The 20,105-nt window shown below is 46.6% G+C and overlaps 1 protein-coding gene across 1 annotated transcript; it reads right to left on the bottom strand.

Moving 5' to 3' along the window:
- Positions 1-1,472: 1,472 nt before the first annotated feature.
- On the bottom strand, positions 1,473-19,558 carry INCA1 (inhibitor of CDK, cyclin A1 interacting protein 1). The gene is made up of 6 exons (XM_083472868.1): positions 19,430-19,558; positions 14,201-14,305; positions 13,195-13,237; positions 9,111-9,322; positions 5,504-5,702; positions 1,473-3,504 (listed from the first exon to the last, which is right to left on the bottom strand). The coding sequence occupies exons 1-6, from the start codon at positions 19,468-19,470 to the stop codon at positions 3,352-3,354; spliced, it is 753 nt and encodes a 250-aa protein (XP_083328994.1). The 5' UTR covers positions 19,471-19,558; the 3' UTR covers positions 1,473-3,351.
- Positions 19,559-20,105: the final 547 nt, after the last annotated feature.

The raw sequence follows: 20,105 nt of genomic DNA, 5'->3' as shown, positions 1-20,105 counted from the left end.
CGTGCTCACATCTCTGCCATGCTGAGACAGCAGCAACAGCACCCGGCTGCTTGTGTGTCCCGGCGCTGCCTCTCTTCTTCTCAGCTGGTGCCAAGCCAAAAAGGTCTCTCGGTGCTCCCAGGCTGTTGCTGTTTCTGGGTGGTATTCAGTCACATACCAGCAAATTCAGGCTGCACGACTGTAATCAGATGGGAGGACTTGTGCAATAAGCCTCTTCCTCCACCCCAAATGGGGCTTTTTGCGGCAAGGAAAGTGACGGCGGGGAAGTCCATTAGCTTTGGCACACCGTCATCTGGCCTCCCCACCAAAAAAAAAAGCCAGAGGGATTGCTCATTAAATAGCCTCTAAAAGTAAAGGGACCCCTGACCGTTTGGTCCAGTCGCTGACGACTCTGGGGTTGCGGCGCTCATCTCGCTTTACTGGCCAAGGGAGCCAGCGTACAGCTTCGGGTCATGTGGCCAGCAGGACTAAGCTGCTTCTGGCGAACCAGAGCAGCGCACAGAAACACCATTTACCTTCCCCGCCAGAGTGGTACCTATTTATCTACTTGCACTTTGACATGCTTTCGAACTGCTAGGTTGGCAGAAGCATGGACTGAGCAACGGGAGCTCACCCCATCATTGCGGGGATTCGAACCGCCGACCTTCCAATCGGCAAGCCCTAGCACCACCCACTTCCCTAAATAGCCCCAAGGTTGTCTAATTTCCCTGAAAATCTGGATGGGTGCTTAATGAACAGGAAGTGCCCAGAGTCTTGATTCCCCCTCCCATCATGAAGACTCGTTTCTCACTCTCCTCACATTAATTGGGTGACTGTGAGTCCGAGTGTTAAGAGATTATTTTTTCTCTTACTAACACCAGGACTCAAGACTCACCCAGTTCATTTGATGGGCAGTAAGATTCAGGATAAACAAAAGGAACAGCTTCAATTGAACACACTGCAGGGAATTAACACCACAAGTTGTGGCAATGGCTGAATTGATAAATCAGTGGATGGTAGGTCCACTGTATCACTGTAATGATGGCCACCCAGATTGGCTTGGGAAACCTGGCTGGAGCTGAGTGTCTTTGAATAGCAGGCACTGGCTGGGGAGAAGTTAATGGGAGGGCTGCTGAGGTCCAGCTCCGAGGGCCTTCTGGCGGTTCCCTCCCTGCGAGAAGCGAGGTTGCAGGGAACTAGGCAGAGGGCCTTCTCGGTGGTGGCGCCTGCCCTGTGGAACACCCTCGCACCAGATGTCAAAGAGAACAACAACTACCAGACTTTTAGAAGACATCTGAAGGCAGCCCTGTTTAGGGAAGCTTTTAATATGTTTGATGTATTACAGTATTTTAATATTTTTTTTTGGAAGCCACCCAGAGTGGCTGGGGAAGCCCAGCCAGATGGGCGGGGTATAAATAATAAATTATTATTATTATTATATTATATCCCCAGTCATAGACAGAGTAAACCAGTTACAGCAATGACAACCACGGTCTGGTCACACACTGTGCATTTAATAGAAAGTTAAAACAACTGAAACTCTACCTTTTAAATGTAACGGTACAGCATTTCCTTCCACATTAATGGTATTTCAACATTAACTTGCATTAATGCAGCACAAGAGATGCAGCCAAATACTGCAGTTTGGGTTGTGTGTTGTTGTTTTTTATGTCCTAGCATGGCTATACTACCCATGTATTAACTGTTATCAGTGAGCAGTTTGAAAAGCTTTGTACTCTAGAGCTACTGGCTGCCATAAAATAGTTCAGGTTTGGGAGTTTTGGTTAAAAACAATTTTTAGCAAGGTATTGTTGCCTGGTCTGTGGGTCACAGTACCCTTCTGAGATTGGAACAGTTTGTAATGCAAGCACCTGTGAATGGCCTCGTGCAAAAGCTAACATTTGAAATATCCTATAAAGAGATTCCCTGCATTTCAGAAACATTGCAGCCATACATTTAAAAGCCTGGTGGTGATTGTGTTTATAGCCCCCCCCCCCAATAAAACATTTTCGGTGTTTTAAATTCCATCCCAAACCACTGAGGATACAGAGCTTTGGGGCATGGTTGGAGTGTTTGGACTCGACATTCCATATTATTGCTAATGATTGCAGGATGCTGTTTATCAACTCAGGCTGGCTTTTGAGGTGGCTGTGAAGCAGTTCTACGCCCCTTATCGTGAGCTTCTTGGAATCAATTTGGCCCCAGGCAGACAACAATTTACCCTCATGCAGAACAAGAAAAAATTCAATGAAACTTCTATCTCTTTTGCTCTGAGTCATCAAAAGGGGAACCTGGGAAACAAGGCTCCCTCCCTCGTCGTCCTCCTCCTCCACCACCAGTTTGGTCTGCAGTGTGGCATGCTAGACACTTTGCAACAAAGACTTGGTCAGTCTCAGAAGCATTTATAATTCACGTTGGAGGTGAGAAGGAAGTGATGTGAGAGAAGTGAGACGTCAGTGAGGGACCCCTTTGGCATCACATTTGCTGGAATGGGAAGATGCAGCAAACTCCCCCAGGCAGATCTTGTCAAAGCAGAATAAGCATAACCCTGGCTCTTTTGTAAGAAAAAGAAGGGCACAATTTAAGTTATCCTACTCAATGGATACAAGAGACGGGGGGCGGGGGGAATGGGGGACAGATGGCTCCTGCTGAAAGGCCAAGCAAGAAGTTGCCTATTTGGGGAAGAGGTGTGTGGGAAGGAAAGAGCCCCTCAGATCAGCCAGGTACTTTGTATGAATTCCAGCGTCCCAGAATGGTCTTTTACCAGACCTGAGAGCTGCAGGTGAGAGGGGGAAAGATTCCAGACTAGTGGAAACTGCCTGGTGGGGTTCTCATTCCAAATAAACACGGCACAGCACACACCTACGCTATATGGGGAGGGAGGGAAGGAGGATGCAGAGCTAGATCCAAGCAAGGCCTCCTCTCTACTTCTTCTGCTGCATTACTATGGAAACACTCCTGATGTCTCCCATGGCAGTGGCTCCCCCTCTTTATTCCCCCGCCCCAGCCGACAGTAGAACATTTTCTGAGAGCAAACTCCCTCTAGACTTGTGTGTGTGTGAAGCAAATAAGGTCACAGAATTGTTGCTAAAATAAAATAAACTTCCAAAGAACTGGGGGGAGTTGCTATGGGTAGGAGTCAAACAGGGCAGGTCTTTTCGAGATATTATATACCCCCTCACTTTCTCCATCTCACTTCCCAGTTCCTGCCTGTTAATTCAGTATGCATGGATCAGCAGCAGCAGCCTGCCATCTCCCGCCCGCCCACGCAGGCTATTAGTGCTTTGAGAAAGGCTTTCCTTCACACACACACACACACACACACACACACACACACACACACGCAAGCTCTGGCTACATACGCCATCAGGGTCATTCCTCCGGCTGCAGTTTGAATCCCCTGTAGAAGCAGCCTACTGAGGCTTGGTACCTGTCCTGCGTAGCCATTGTGTAGGAGATCACAGGGCTTTCTTCAGGGATCCTCAGCTGCTCTCTCACAGTGGGGTTCCACTCCGGATAAAGGACCTGCAATGGAAGCTAGCTGTTACTCGGGCAGGTTTCTGCCCCTGTCTCATCATAAGAAGAGCAGGACCCAATCACAAGAGCCCTATCTCCCTTCCTGGGGTTTCCAGCAACTGCTGTTGAGAAGCATTGACTGCCTCAAACTGTGGAGGCAAAGCATAGTCATCATGGCTAGTAGCCACTGATGGTCCTCTCCTCCATCGCTCAGTGGAGTGGACTGGCCGTAGGTTGAAGACAGGCAAAATAAAAGTATTACTTTGCACAGAATGAAGAGCAGATCTATTGCCATGAGATGCAGTGGTGGCACTGAAAGGGGCCTGAACAAAATCTTGCTGCCCAGCCATCACAGCTGTCAACCACAATGGCTATATATGCAAATACAAGTTGATGTGGTTGTGGGGAGGGACACAGGGGAGGGGCTGTAGTCTGCATCTCCCGCTTGGCTTGCGGGACTTCCCAGAGGCATCTGGCTGGCCACTCTGGGGAGCAGGATTCTGGGCTCGATGCACCTTTGGGTCTGATCCAGCAGATGTTCTTCTGGAATGGCAGGAAGTAGTTGCAAACCAACAACTCCTTTTAATTTAAACACCACAACTAGGTAGGTTTTCCATACCTCTTCTACTTCACAGTGGGAAATCAAATAACTGGCCTTTCCCAACAAATGTTGACTTCTTGCAGTGATAGAAACACAGGGGAAACTTGGCTGAATAAGGGAATTCAATGAACTTTAGACTCAGCAAGCATCACTCATTGGAAGGTGCTAAGATTAATTCCCATCACCTGGCAACTGAAAGCGACAAATAGTCCTAGTGGGGGAATGATGGCTATCTGAAACCACCCACAGATTCTTCAGCCATCTCTCTCAGTTTATTTATTTTATTTATTGCATTTACCCCCCCCCTTTTCTTCAAGGAGCTCAAGGTGGCAGCGTACATGGTTCTCCACCACCTCATTTAATCCCCACAGCAACAACCCTGTGAGGTAGGTTAGGCTGAAGGCAGGGACTGGCCCAGGGTCACCCAGTGAGCTTCAAGGCCGAGTGGAGATTTGAACCCTGATCTCCCAGGTCCTAGTCAGGTATCTCTAACCACTGCACCATACTGGCTCAACCACGATGCAACTCTGGATGTCTCTAAACACCCACATGCCTTTTAATTCACCTAAAAGCATGGCAGAACAAAGGCTACCTTCCCCTCCAGGAGCAGGAATCTCTCTGCTCATCCATGAAAGGAATTTCTCCACTTTTTAACTTTGCTCGGGTGGTGCTGTGGGTTAAACCACAGAGCCTAGGACTTGCTGATCAGAAGGTCGGCGGTTCGAATCCCCGTGACGGGGTGAGCTCCCGTTGCTCGGTCCCTGCTCCTGCCCACCTAGCAGTCCGAAAGCACCTCAAAGTGCAAGTAGATAAATAGGTACCACTCCGGCGGGAAGGTAAACGGCGTTTCGTGTGCTGCTCTAGTTCGCCAGAAGCGGCTTAGTCCTGCTGGCCACATGACCCGGAAGCTGTATGCTGGCTCCCTTGGCCAGTAAAGCGAGATGAGCGCCACAACCCCAGAGTCGGTCACGACTGGACCTAATGGTCAGGGGTCCCTTTACCTTTACTATTCCTTCAGGCTCTAACTCAGGGACAGGGAACCTCAAGAGTTGGGTTGAATGCCCCCCAGCCTTTCCATCTGGTCCTTAGGGCTCTCCCTATGCCATGCCCCTCCCCAGGCCACACTTCCTCTCCCCAGCCACGCCCATCACTGGCTGTGCTCTGTGCCCTGCTTGAGTGCTTTTGCCTGACATGACAGTGTCCTTGGCCTGTGAGAATACATTTTGCTTGCCCTGGTGGAGAAACGGTGCGTGGGTCCATTGTGCCTCCTTGTGAGAGAAAGGATGCCGCAGGTGGTTCTGTTCCGATCATGAGAGAGGAGACCCAGAGGCAAGAGGCCCATTGCCGCACCATCTTTCTGGTGTGGGGAGCACCCTTGTTTTTCGTGGCTTTGTAATTCTAGCTTACCTGCGCCTTGCTGCATTCGCCGAATACCGGGTGCTCTTCATAGAGCTGGAAAGCTGGATTCAGGATGCTGAAGGGGCTCAGGGCGTATTCTTCATCATCCTCATCATGGCACGTTACTTTTGTGGGCGAGTCAGCAGTTCCTCCTGCTCCTTCGGAGAATGGCTGGGGGACAAGCCCACGCCATTTTGCCTTTTTCAGCCTTTAAACAGAAAACAGGTATTTGCAAAGGCTGGAATGCTGACATTTAAGGCTTTTCCAGATTGCATATTTATCTTTGTGTGCAATCATTCCCTTGGTTATTATTACTCAGCTGCTGCATGGGATCCAGGCAAGTTTCCTCAAGGGAGTACTTCTGTTACAGGAAAACATATTCCAAGCATTCAACATGAAATACTTTGCTCCTGGGAAAATGCAGTTTTCACCCCATCTCAGTCTTACCATGGCCATCAGGAATACAGTGTGTGCCGGTTTCACAGGAATTTTATATAAAATATTTATATGCCACCCTGCAATGGAGCTTCCAGGGTTGCTTACAAACACAAGATGAAATACATAGATAATATACAATAACCGAAGCGATTCTTACTGGTCAGAGCCCAGACGTAGCTAGGGACAAGCAACACAGTTCCTCTTTCTATAACCACACTGTGTCTAAAGTTCTGTTTTTAAAACTTTAGTTTTTAAAACTTTAGAAGCTGAGTGCTTCCCCTCCCCTCCTCTAGCTTATGATAAGGTGAGAGTCCACAAAGGGTTCTTAAACCATATAATAAGAAAATCCTTATATAAAACATGAATTATATATAAAGATCTGCTAGAACCTAAAATCCCTTGGTGGATCTCACCCATCGAAGCTGTGGCGGGTAAGAAGAAAAATATGAAGGGAAATTGGGCAACATATAAAATACTATTAAAGGAAAAAATAATAAACTGAGACTAAAGGATTTTGAGGAAATTCGTATATACCTGATAGATTGGCTCCAGTATTTCCAACTTAATGAAAGATTAAGTGTAGACAAACAAAAAGGATTTGCTGGAAAAATATCAAAACTAGCGGAAAATCTAACCCAGCCTAAGGGAAAAATCTAACCCAGATGTATAACCTCTTCCTTGACTGGGAAGTCAAGGAGGAAGAGGTAAAATCAATTATGATCCGTTGGGCCCAGGACATCGGACATAATATATACGGTATATGAACGAATGGGGAAGGCTGTGGAGAGAAGACATAAGGTTCACTGCATGTTATAATTTGAGAGAAAGCATAATGAAAACGTAATCCTGTACCAATGGCATTTGACCCTGGCCAAACTGGCCAAGATGTACAAGAAAAGCTCCGATGTTTGCTGGTGATGCATCAAGTTCAAGTCAAGTTTTATTGTGGCCAAAGCCAGTGACACTAAACACCACAAGATCAGACAACAAGAAATCAGCAACAACCTCAGAAAAGAAAAAAGGTTACACAAGGGAACTTCGCAGTGTGCCATTCAACAGAAGAGATTTACGCTTCCTAATTATTAAAGTGCAAAATTTAGCCACCTCATATGATATTGAGCTTGAGGAATCTTCCAGGAGGTATTTTCGAAGATGTATCTTTACTTGGGTACAGACAAGCCATCTCCTCACTGTGGAGTCTGGCCCACAGAATGCTATGCTGGTGATGCAAAAAAGGGATTGGTACCTTTATGCACATGTGGTAGGATTGTACGAAGATAAGAGAATTTTGGGACGTACAATGAACTCAAAAAGATCTTTAAATTCTCATTTCAAAGAAAAACCCTGAGCCCTTTTTGTTAGGCATGATGTCCATCGATATACCACAAAAACCCCCCACAGAACCCTCTTTATGTACGCAACCACAGCGGCCAGAACTTTAATTGAAAAACATTGGAAAGGTGATGTAATCCCCCACAAAAACTGATTGGCAAGCAAAGATGATAAAATATTCAGAACTTGCAAGGATGACTGAGAGAGTAAGAGGAAATTCTAACCAGAAATTTAGTAAAGATTGGGCAATGTTCAAAGAATAACACAAATTTCCTGACAGATTTGGATTGAATCTTGAAGTTTAAGGAAATTATAAAGTAATTCCTCCCCCCCCGATAATTAACTGAAAAGATTAATAAAAATGAAGTGCGTATAGACTAGTAAGGTATAAAAAGCACAATGAGGTGAATCAGAAGTTAATAGGGTATGTAATGTCAAATGAGGTGTTGTTAGTCAGTGTCTATGGTCTATTTATGTTGTTTTTTTGTTTTGTTTATGTTCTATGTAAATTGTTTTGTAATAAATAAACAAAATATATTTCAAAAAACAAAACATGTCTCTCCTTTATTGGTCTCTACAGCCACAGCAGCCACGGTAGCTTTCCTAGAGTTTGACTTCGCCCACAAAGGTGCCCTCCTCTGTTGTCTCCCGAGACAGACAGATGCCAACCAGCCCTGCACAGGTTTTGCAGTGCAACTGTGGCCCTTCCCAAGTTTGATTGTGCGATTCCCAGAGGTGTGTTCTCTACTTCTCTGCGGTCCAGACTTAAAGCAAGAGTACAACAGAGAAGGCCTTGCCAGGCTTTCACGATTTTTGGGTGGGATTCAATCACATACTGGCAAATTCAGGTTGTGCCATTGTGGTGGTTTTGGTGTGCTTGTGCAGCAAACCCACTTCCTCTAAAGATCAGACTTTTTGCTATAAGGAAAATGATGAGGAAATGCAATGGAATTGTGGGATAATGCTCCCTTTGACACAACACTGGCAAAGAAAATGTGCGCAGAGGAGGGCGGCCCAGTCTGGAAACTAAATCTTGTGAAAAATGGTTGAGGGAGTTGGGGGTGTTTAGCCTGGAGAAGAGAAGACCGTGAGAGGATATGAATATATGAATGTCTAATATCTGAAGGGCTATCGCATTGAAGAAGCAGTAAGCTTGTTTTCCAGAGGGTAGGAACCAATGGATTCAAATGACAAGGTAAACCTGAGGAAGAATTTTCTCGTGGCAAGAGCTGTTCAGCAACAGAACTGACTCCCTCAGAAGCTGGCAGGCTCTCCCTCATCAGAGATTTCTAAACAGAGGTTGGATGGCCAAATGTCAGGAATTCTTTGCATTGCAGGGGGGTGGAATAGACAACCACTGGGGTCTCTTCCAACTCTACATTTCTATGACTTACCGTATTTTTCGCTCTATAAGACGCACCAGACCACAAGACGCACCTAGTTTTTGGAGGAGGAAAACAAGCAAAAGAATATTCTGAATCTCAGAAGCCAGAACAGCAAGAGGGATCGCTGCGCAGTGAAAGCAGCAATCCCTCTTGCTGTTCTGGCTTCTGGGATAGCTGCACAGCCTGCATTCGCCCCGTAAGACGCACATACATTTCTCCTTACTTTTTAGGAGGGGAAAAGGTGAGTCTTATAGAGCAAAAAATACGGTAATAGCCAAACTCGTCAAATCCCTCTGTGTGAACAAATCAGGATGCATTATCAATTAACAGTTTGTCTGGAAGGGCCCTGGGACCCCAAGGGGACTCATAGAACCATGCTGAGTGATTCCCCCCCCCCCCAGCAGGTAACTGGAGTGTCAGAAGTTAACTTCCCATTCATGGCAAAAGGTCTGTTTCCTTACTCGTCCATGCTGCTTTGCCGCCGCCTCAGCTCCTCCAGATGATAGCAAACAGACAAGGCTCTGACATTTTCAAGTCTTTTTCGTTTTGGCCCCCTTCTCTTCTTCCGGCACAGCTCCTTGGGCGATGGGAGTTTCTGTGTGGTTGAAATAATCTGCCAGGGGAAAGGGTCTCTTTCGCCCTCACCAGGCCTTTGCACTACACAGCCAGATGTCTGAAGGGATAGAGAAAGCAAGAATTTGGCACTGGTTCATTAAATGACATTACTATTTTGTGGTGGTAGTGATGACGACGATCGCAGAGGCAGAAATGGCCAAAGCTGGAATGTGCATCTTCAGTGGCAACTGAGCAGATTAATACTTCAGAGAACAAAGGGTTTTCACAAGCATCTTTCTTTCTTGAAAATTTATTGCACCTACAACTTATGTTTGATTTCTCTAAAATAGGTTTGCACTGATTAGCCAATTAGTCACACTAATCAATGAAAATCATTCCCATCAGCTAAGATGCTGCCTTTAATTAATTGTTCAGCAGATTTTCGCTATTTTTATTCCAAGTACTTATAAAAACTGCAGGTGGCTGGGTGCATCATTTTACAAGGAAGATAAGTATGCTTTATTTATCTCGGAAGACATTGTTTTTCGCACATGCACATTTGTGCAGATCTAAATCAGTTGATTAATGATCATTCAATGACTACCTGGCTGATTAACAAAGTGGAATTTATTTAATCAAGTGGCAGTTCTAGTAATCTCACCTCAAAATGATATTGTGGAGCTGGGAAAGGTTCAGAAAGAGGCAGCCAAGCTGATCAAGGGAATGGAGTAGCTCTCCTTTTCAGGAAAGTTTGCAACATTCAAGGACTTTTCAGTATGTAAATATGGTGAGTAAGGCAGGATATGATAGAGATGTATACAGTTACGCTTTGGTGTGTGTAGGAAGTGAGCAGAGAGCAGTTATTTTCCCTCTCTCGTAATGCAAGAGCCCCACAGGGACCTCCAATGAAGCTGAATGTGGGGAGATTCAGAACAGACTAAAGCAACAGCTTATTCTCAATTGTTGTTGTCATCGGCATCCATCTGTCTGGAGAGACAATGGAGGGGTGAAGTCAAACTGCTGCGTCAGCAGCATTAAAGTGAACACCCCAGGGCACAAGTCTGGGCAGCGTGTCTGGAGGTCCTTGGCTGCCCAGATGACAAGACCTCCCTCTCAGCCTCACTGATGTGGTCCAAAGGAAAGCAGAACAAGACACAGGGCACCGGTTTGGCTGCAGGAGTTGCTAGAAGGAGGCGTACAAGGCACCATCCAACCATCTTAGGGACTCCACTCTGGATTTGTGTCAGGTTTACTCCTCAGCTTTTTCTTCTCCTGAAAATTTCCCACGCGGCAGTGGAGGTTTAGGGTCAGAGTTTTCCTTTTACAAGATGGGCTCCCTTCCCAGGCGGACAAGCCCCATTTGCCCTTCACTTCCCTCCACAGCACAGCCTTCTTGACCGTTGGACCCACTGTTGGATCCACCCGAGCCTGTCTCTGAATGCAGGGGAAGCCCCTAATTCACCGAGGGTTTGAGACCTCACCTGGTTTAACTGGCCAGTCAAAGCTGTTTGCGGGGTGTGGCCACTGTTGCCTGAGAGCTAAGTGTAGGGTGGGGAGCAGAGAAAGTTGAACTATGGAACTTGCTGCTGTGAGATGTAGTAATGGCCGTCTACGTGGACAGCTCTCAAAGGGATGTGTGAGAGATTTGTGAAGGATAAGGTGATCAAGTCTACTAGTCATGTGTACCACCTCCAATATCAGAACAGTCTGCCTCAGAGAATGCCTGTTGCTGGGCAACATGAGTGGGTGAATGCCATTGCGCTCTGTGGGGGACTGATGGAGTTCGCCCCCTTCTGTACAGTTGCCACCTGCCTGCTCCTTTCAATCAGCCCCCTCCAACTGGGCCTTTCAGAGGCAGTTCTGGACTGCCCTCAGATGGGCTTGCGCTAGCCCACTGGGCAAGGAGAAGCCAGAGAAGAAAGGTAGGAGGGATGAAGCGAGTTTACATTCCCTTCTGAATGGGGAAGAGGAGTGGAAACTGTCCCTGCAAAGACAGTTGCACCCAAAGAAAAGTGCACCCAAAGCAAAACTTCCTGGGGAGGACTTTCCCCAGAGGCTCACTTCCAGGAATCTCCCCCTTAAAACCCTCAGGCGATCAATCAATATATACTGAGGACACAGACTGTTTGTGCCATGGTTTTGTTCCCTGGTGTGAGACCCCAGTGCCTCATTCAGAAGTTTCCGGGGTGTGTGGAGGGAAGGGGTTCTACCTGCGCCAGCTAACCTGCCAGCCCTCGACCTAATGAGCTCAGTTTCACTCAGCCAAGAGCATCCCTAATTAGCAACAGCCAGTGAGCTAAGTGTGGAGAAGTCATAACACTTGGAGATACAGCCGTGCATGTCGGAAGATAATTAATCCAAAGGAGCATAAGTGAGGAGAAAGACACAAGCTCCAATAAATGCATCTCAATAAATATTTATGGCTGTGTTTATTTATTTATTTGGTTTTTTTTTAAAAAAACAACAATATTCACCTACTTCTCTCTAAGAGAAAGTTTATTTAAGGGGCGGTGGTGGTGGTGAGTGGCAATCCAAGAAACCTGTTCTTATTGCCCATATGTACTTAGCCACAGCTAAGTACATACAACAGAAAATGGCAAGGAAATGTGCTTTGTCCTGGGGCTTTTGTTCTCAGGAGTGATTGCTTCCTACCTCCTCCTCCCAAGGAAATTGGAAGTGCAAAAGGCTGCCAGGAATGTCCCTCCCCTTCAATGAGAATAGGTTTTTTTTTTGGGGGGGGGAGCTACCATGATTTGAATTAGAATTGCAAAGCAATCAATCTATTAATTTTTTTATGTTTGAGAGGTGGCAGTGCTGCTGTCACACACCCAAAACATGAGAAATTGCCATACGTACCATTTTTGTGTTATTCCTGTAACTGTGGGGGCAGCCAGGAATGTTGTTTGCAAGATGAATGTAAGAGGGAGCAGAGAGGCAGACTGTGGTGAAGCAGCCTCTTAGCCAGCCTCATCGAACAGAGCAGGGGGTGAGGAGAATCTGTACTCTCTAAGGTGGGAAAAGTGACATCACTGTCAGGAACTAGCTCACAACAAGAAGCAAGAGGATGTCGCCTGCGGCCTTTTGGACAGGGAGGGCAAGACACCCTTGCCAGCCCCAGCCCTCCCTTCTAAACTGGTAGGGGAAAAGAGGGAATTGGGAACTTTATGCTTGGTCCACCTTTTCCAACCCAACATAAGAACATAAGAAAAGCCTGCTAGATCAGGCCAGAGAGTGCCCATTTAGTCCAGCATCCTGTTCTCACAATGGCCACCTAGATGCCTGTGGGAAACCTGGAAACAGGATTAGAGCACAAGAGCAACTCTCGCTTGCTCAGTTTCCAGCAACTGGTATCCGGAAGCATCGCCGCCTCCGACTGTGGGGGTAAAACACAACGATTGTGGCTAGTAGCCATCGATAGCCCTCTCTTCCTCCACGAATATGCCTCATCCTCTTTTAAAGCCATCCAGGTTGGTGGCCGTCACTGCTTACTGTGGGAGGGCAAGTTCCCGTGCCTGTCTCCAGAATGTTCCTGAGCACATTGTGGGAAGATGGCATCGTCGCTGGCACAGCCCCTTTTGGTGAGTTATGGCTGTGTGTGCAGCCTGGTTCTCTGCATTTCCCCCTTCCCTCCTGGGCTGAGTGGGTATAAGATACGGCAGCTGTTCTGCTGGTGGAGCAGCAAGGTATCTCCACCCCCAGCGTAATTTGCGTGCAGGATTGCTCAGTGTGTCTGGAATGCTCCACGTAAAATTACCTTCCATCTTTTCTGAAGTGCACACACTCCCGCTGGAAAGGTTTCAGGTTCCACAGAGCAAATGAGGTTTGCAAAGGGAAGTACACACACACACACACACACACACACACAGCTGAGCTCACTAATCAGGGCAAACTCTACTTGCATTTTCCTATTTTTACATGGGGCATTAGTTCCGCAGGAAAGAAGCAAATGATTTCAAAGGAAGCCTCATCTTGCCATCCATGAAAACTTACCAGCAGGGACGGTGCCTCGTTATATTCTTCCATCCAGCAGGAGCTGAAAGATAAATGTGCAACTAAGTACCACTGGCTTTTACTTCAAAATGCCTCTTATATATTACATTCATAACTTGGGGGCTGGGGGATGCAACTCGTTGGCAGTCAGCAAGCACAGGAATGGGTTTATGCTATGTGCACAGAATCCAAATTTCACTAAACAGAGGCTGACTGTTCTGAAGAGGTACATTTGTATAATTTGTTTATTTTTTAATAAGTGCTTGGCTCCTGCTAACCACAGTGATGGTCAAGGAACTACGCAGAACACTAACTTTTTACTTATATTTTGCCCCGGGTTCCTTTGGGAGGAAGAGTGGGGCATAATTTGAACAAACAAATAAATAAAGCCTAGCTTCCTCGGTCCATCTCCAAATCACTCCAGCAGTCAATGCTCACATGTCTCTAGACATATATATTCATGCCAATAAAGACCAAATACTTGAGTGTTGATGCTGTGGTGGCCCCTCCATCCTATGTTCAGGTTGCATATATGTGTCAATAAAACCATATATCCCAAAGACACCACAGTCTCTGATGGCCTCCATTCCAAGGAAACCGAAACCTGGGTAAGTGCAGCAACCCCTGGAGTCTTATCGCCACTCAGAGATTGGAGTAGCATGTAACAGCACTATTAAATCCTGGCTGGTTTTTCAGACTATTGCAACTTTGATATTGCAGCTCAGTGGCTGCCCTGGCAAACGGATCAGAATTTTTGCAAAGGCATTTGCATGCGCTTTGCACATTCCTCTGCTCTCCTTGATGACTGAAGTAGCTGAATGTTTCAGGGGGGGGGGTAGCCCAAAGTGCAACGATATGCTGACATAAACAACATCCTTATTTTGCATTGAGTTATGCACCAGCAGTGGTGGGGGCGATGGAGGGGAATTAGTAAAAAACAAAAAAGCTCTCCTGAAAGGATTGTGTCTGCATTTTGGACCATTATGTACAGTACTGTGTGTGTTACCCTGGTTGTTGGCTGAGACCATCCCAAATGTTGCTGTTTGAACAGTCGGGGCTGGCAGCCTCTGCTTCTGCTTCTTGTTGGTATCTGCTGACCACCTTGGACTGTCTTGAAAAGGAGAAAGAGTAGATTATATCACACGCAAGCATAGACCAGCACAAACATTTCGTTGGCAATTCAAAGCATGGATTCCAACAACTTACCTGTTTGCTGCGTTTAGATTTCACCGAGTCATGACTATTATGACTTTGATGGGAACCCTTCCAAATCTGCATCCTTTTCTGCAGAGATGCATAAAGGTAAAGGTAAAGGGACCCCTGACCATTAGGTCTAGTCATGGCCGACTCTGGGGTTGTGGCGCTCATCTTGCTTTATTGGCCAAGGGAGCCGGCGTACAGCTTCCGGGTCATGCGGCCAGCAGGACTAAGCCGCTTCTGGCGAACCAGAGCAGCGCACGGAAACGCCGTTTTCCTTCCCGCCGGAGCGGCACCTATTTATCTACTTGCGCTTTGAGGTGCTTTCGAGCTGCTAGGTTGGCAGGAGCAGGGACCGAACAACGGGAGCTCACCCCGTGGCGGGGATTCGAACTGCCGACCTTCTGATCGGCAAGTCCTAGGCTCTTTGGTTTAACCCACAGTGCCACCCGCGTCCCACCGCAGAGATGCATAGCCAGGGGCATATCATTACTGTAAAAGGAACTTGAGAAAGGCTGTGTTGGCATCGCAGGGGCAGAAAACACAAGTTCCTTTTGGAAAATATCAGCTCACCTTTCAGGTACAGCTAACGCAGGATGATGAGATAACCAAGCAGATCATATATATTTTCCATGCATCCTCACAACCTTTGAATGTACTAGCCTAGCGGCTTGTTAAGAGTTAACAGCTAAATGCAAGGAGTGTTCCAGCCCAGCAGATCTTAGAAATATATACGAGGAAGACGTTGGAACATATTTATTCCTCAGAGAATGGGCCGTGTCTCATTGTTCCTCCATGCCTTGCCAATTTCCTACTTGCCCCCAGCACTCTTTGAAGTTAACAAATTAATATTTAATTTATGTGGGTTTATATAGAAGCTGCTTGTTTAATTGCTACTTAGCCAACCTCTTTTTTTTATTACAGCACTGGATGTTGATTAAAAGAAAGAAAGAAACTGAAACCATTTGCCCACAGACACTGAAATAGTTCATGATCAAACGGCTTCAGGGCTTCAGAGAGATATAGGTCCTCCTAGACCTCCTCCTAAACCTTTTTAGGCGAACGCCTCCCTGGTTCCATAAACTAACCTCCCATGTCCCAGACCCTATAAAAAGCATTATTCAGAAGAGCAGTTTGCACAACCCACCAAGGAAGGTAGTAACACAATGGAATTCAAAACAGTAATGATTAATTGAACAATTAATCCAAAATCCATTGGATGAACTTGATCCAGCGAAACCAGGTTTTCAAAGCCTGATAGCCATTTGTGACTCCAGCGTCCCTAGGGGGTGCTAGGATGCTTCCTACCACCCCCTAGGGAATCCCCCCCAGGGGTCAGTACCACCCTAGACCAGTGGTTTTCAAAGGGTGCGTTGCGCCACCCTGGTGTGGCAGGAGAGGATGGAAAGTGTGGCAGGAAGATTCAAGGAAGATTCAAGGACTATCACAGAAACGTTTAAACATTTCAGTGTAGCATAGTAGCCAAATTTTATTCATTTATTTACAGAATATGGATAGATACCTTTTCAAAATTACAGCAAGAGCATCAAGTGATACTGCAAGCTGATACCTCTCATCGGGTTCGCATACATACTTAAGGTAGATATGTAAGAAGCTCGTTTATAATTATTTTTTGGGAATGATTCATGTTGTTACGTAGCTGCATTGGCTTATACTTCCTGGTTGTCCTGCAGTTGTGTTCTAAGCTATAAATCAAGCACTGCTAGGAGTTGTTTCTCCTTGTTTCCCACTGTATTTCTTATCAATAAAAAAAATTGGTGTGGCGCAAGCAAATGTTTATTCTGAAAGTGTGGCCCAGAGAGGAAGAAGAAAAGAGAACCACTGCCCTAGACCATCACTGAGACAGCAGCACCCCATTTGATATGCTCTGAGCATAGGTTCCAACTCTCTGGGGCCCTGGGTGCCCAAGCACCCACAAAATTCCCCATGAAAGGGATGGGCACCCTCAAATTTCAAGGCCATGCATGCTGCATGGCACACATGGCTCCAGGCACCCATGGTCGTGGTGCCAAGCTGGCACTCCCGGTTCTGAAGTACACCTTGGTGGCTGGTAGGGGTGGTGCCCGATTTACCCTAGTAGACCAGCTGGAGTAGGAGACTCTTGAGAGTCCCATGGACTGCAAGAAGATCAAACGTCTCCATTCTGAAGGAAATCAGTCCTGAGTGCTCACTGGAAGGACAGATCCTGAAGCTGAGGCTCCAAGACTTTGGCCTCCTCATGAGAAGAGAAGACTCCCTGGGAAAGACCCTGATGTTGGGAAAGATGGAGGGCACAAGGAGAAGGGGACGACGGAGGACGAGATGGTGGGACAGTGTTCTCAAAGCCACCAGCATGAGTTTGACCAAACTGGGGGAGGCAGTGGAAGACAGGAGGGCCTGGTGTGCTCTGGTCCAGGGGGTCACGAAGAGGCGGACACGACTAAAGGACTCAACCACAACAACAGACCAGCCTCCACTGAGTAATACGTCACTGAAAAAGTCCCCTTCGCGAGCTGTGGATTTTTCTTTTCTTTTTAAAAGAAGCTTGGTATTCTATGCCTCCCTTCCCTTTCTTTCTTTGTCCTTTTGTTGCAGCCCTTGTGTCTTGCACCCAGCTTCCTCTTCTCAAGATTGTTAGGCTGTTCTTCTACACACTGTTTAACATTCCTCCCCCCCTTGCTTTTTAGCCAAATTATTCTACATTTCTACACTGCCTGATGTATGTAAAACAGACTGCAGATCTCAAGGCTGTGCAGAAGTAACGCTGAATTGAAAAATCCTCAGTAGGGAAACCATCTCAGAGAGCAAGACATTTCACAGATTTTTCCAGCATCTCAAAAACACAACGGCAACCTTTATACAAAATGAGAGGATATTCTTAGCCTCCAGGAGAAAAATAGGGGTTTTGAGGATTACAGTATTCTGATTCCTGTAAATACCTCCACATCTCCCAATTCAGTTTCTCTCCGCCACCTGCTGGTAACTTTTGCCTACGGCTTCTTATTTACACGTTCCCAAATTGCTGTTTTATCACTTCCACACCCTGCTAAATAAAGCTGCAGCAGCAGGACTTCCTGCAGATCTGGTGTGATGACCTCACTGGATAAAGTTTTAAAAGGCTAACTTCTCCCTCTTGCAGTCCTAACTTCATTATCTAACTCTTGCCTTGCCCAGTCATTCGCAGCCGTGAGTCAGCCCAGCCTACACTCGATGGGGTTGCCCTCCCACTGAAGGAGCAGCTTCACAGCTAGGGGTCCTTTGGATCCACTCTGGCCCTGGAGGCTCAGGTAGTAGCCCTCAGGCCAGGGCTGCAAGCGCCTTTTACTAACCGCAGCTGGTTCAACAGCAATGGCCGTTCCTGGGCTGGGGAAGCCTTGACGCAGCAGATCATGTGTTGATTGCTTCAAGACAGGACTGCAGCTATGCGCTCTATGCGAGGCATCCTTCACGCTTGATCCAGAAGCTGCAGTTGGTGCAGGATGCTGCAGCACGATTGCTGACAGGAGGGAGGCCTTGTTCGCATCTGACACTTGTGCTCAGAGATCTGCACTGGCAGCCTATTTGCACCAGGGCCAAGTTCAAGGCGTTGCTGTTAGTATATAAAGCCCTTAACAACTTGGGACAAGCTTGCCTGTGAGATTGTCTGAACCTACGAGTGCCTAATTGGCAGAATTGGTGCTACTACAGGTGCCACACGATGCCTGTTCCACATTAGTAAGAACTTGACCGTTAAGTGTGGCAGCACCTGCACTTTGGAACTCCCTGCCTCATGACACCAAGCAGGTGCCTTCACTGTACAGCATTCCTGTTGAGGTAAGCCTACCTACCAGATATTTAGAAAGTTGACATAATTTTAATCTCCTTTGATTTCATAACTTTTGTATGTGTTAAAAGTAGGGCTGAGGTTTTTTTATTGCTTTTGTTGTTTTATCTTTTGTAAACCGCTTTGAGATTTATTTATTTTTACAACCAACCAGTGCATCTTATGAAATAAATAAAATAAATAAATTCTGTTTTATGAAATAACTAAAATAAAGTTTGTGAAACAAAATAAAGAAATAAGTTCACATTCACATTCATTGAACAACACTGTTTCAGACGCCTGCTAAAAACCATCCTTTGAAGTTGGTTTGCAAACTACAATTGGGACAAACTGTGGCTTGGTGTTACACCTGAAACTATGGGTTGGGGGGGGGTTTCTCTATCCTTGGAGACCACTGCTGAGAATAGTATCTGGGGATTTTCATCTCAGAGAGAGCAAGGGAAGTGGGAAAGTACCCAAACCAATCTGTGACCCTGCCTTTAGCTGGATCAGGCCAATGGCCCATCTAGTCCACCATCCTGTTCTCACGGTGGCTAGCAGGATGCACTTTGTGGGAAACCTGGAAGCAGGATCTGAGCACGAGAGCAACTCTCCCCTCCTGCGGCTTCCAGCAACTGGCCTCAAATTGTGGCGGCAGAACATAGCCATCCTGGCTAGAAGCCATTGCCTGCCCTCTCCTCCTCTATGGATTTGTCCAATCCTTTTCTAAAGCCATCCAAGTTGGTGCCCATTGCTGCCTCCCCAGGCAGTGAGTTCCATAGTGTAACAATGCGCACCACTTGAATGTCAATCTGTCAAAGCGCACATGACACATCGCACATGTCTTCTCCCTTTTCCTTTCCTTTTTTAAATGTATGTACAGTGGTGCCCCGCAAGACGAATGCCTCGCAAGACGGAAAACCCGCTAGACGAAAGGGTTTTCCATTTTTGAGCTGCTTCGCAAGGCGAATTTCCCTATGGGCTTGCTTCGCAAGACGAAAACGTCTTGCAAGTGTTCCGATTTTTTTTCGCTCCCCCCTTTTTCTAAGCCGCTAATAGCCTTTTAGCCGCTAATCCGCTAAGCCTTTAATAGCCGCTAATCCGCTAACAGCGCTAATCCGCTAATAGGGTTGCTGCGCAAGACGAAAAAACTGCTAGACGAAGAGACTCACGGAACGGATTATTTTCGTCTTGCGAGGCACCACTGTATCTCTGTGGCAAACGCAAGAAACCTACTTAACAAAGGGCATGAAAGAAGTGCTGCTCTCTCCTTCCATAGTGCGACCGGCTGGTTTCAAGCCTTGAGGATCCGCTCTTCCGTTCTCCTACGTCTGACTCGCAACGACACTTTCTGTCCTCTTGTCAGTTATCCTGGAAGGAATCGCAACCATCTGTGAGTCACACACGGAACACACAAAACCGGCATTTCATTCCTCTGTAATTTCCACCGTATACAGGGCTATTCCTTGGTGTACAACACAATAAGAGCTTGGCTGCAGGATGAGACCAAAAAAATTCATTTGGTCCAGCACCAAAAATTCATTTGGCCAAGCAGATACCCCAAAATGGAAGCCTGACCACAAAAACCACTTGTGACTCCAAGTAACTGGGTCTCAGAGGAATGTGGCCTGTCTGGGACTTATGTTCACATGTGGTGGGGGTGCAAATATGTACAATTTCTTTTGGCAAAGGGTGTTTAAGGAGATAACAGAAACCACTGGGTTAAAGCTGACCGAAAGCCCAGAGGTAGCATTGTTATCGATTTACAATGGGGTGGAAGGTTTGCAGGCTAGCAAGGACTCGCTCACAAATTTATTGATGGCTGCAGGAGTCATTACAGCTAGGAAGTGGAAGGGGCAAGGGGAATATAAAATGGAAGAATGGTATAAAGAGGTGTGGGATTTAGCTATTA

Source organism: Podarcis liolepis, assembly GCF_965112155.1.
Source record: "Podarcis liolepis genome assembly, chromosome: 13".
Lineage (NCBI taxonomy): Eukaryota > Metazoa > Chordata > Lepidosauria > Squamata > Lacertidae > Podarcis > Podarcis liolepis.
The sequence above is the reverse complement of the archived record's forward strand: the minus strand, read 5'-3'. Positions and strand labels throughout refer to the sequence as shown.

Excerpts from the sequence above, each read along its gene's own strand:
- INCA1 (XM_083472868.1), bottom strand. The coding sequence starts at position 19,470 with ATGGAAGGAGAGAGCAGCACTTCTTTCATGCCCTTTGTTAA. Across the intron at positions 14,306-19,429 it reads TCTTTCATGCCCTTTGTTAA|ACAGTCCAAGGTGGTCAGCA; the intron begins GTAGGTTTCTTG and ends CTCCTTTTCAAG. Across the intron at positions 5,703-9,110 it reads CGGCAAAGCAGCATGGACGA|GCTGAAAAAGGCAAAATGGC; the intron begins GTAAGGAAACAG and ends TTCTGTTTAAAG.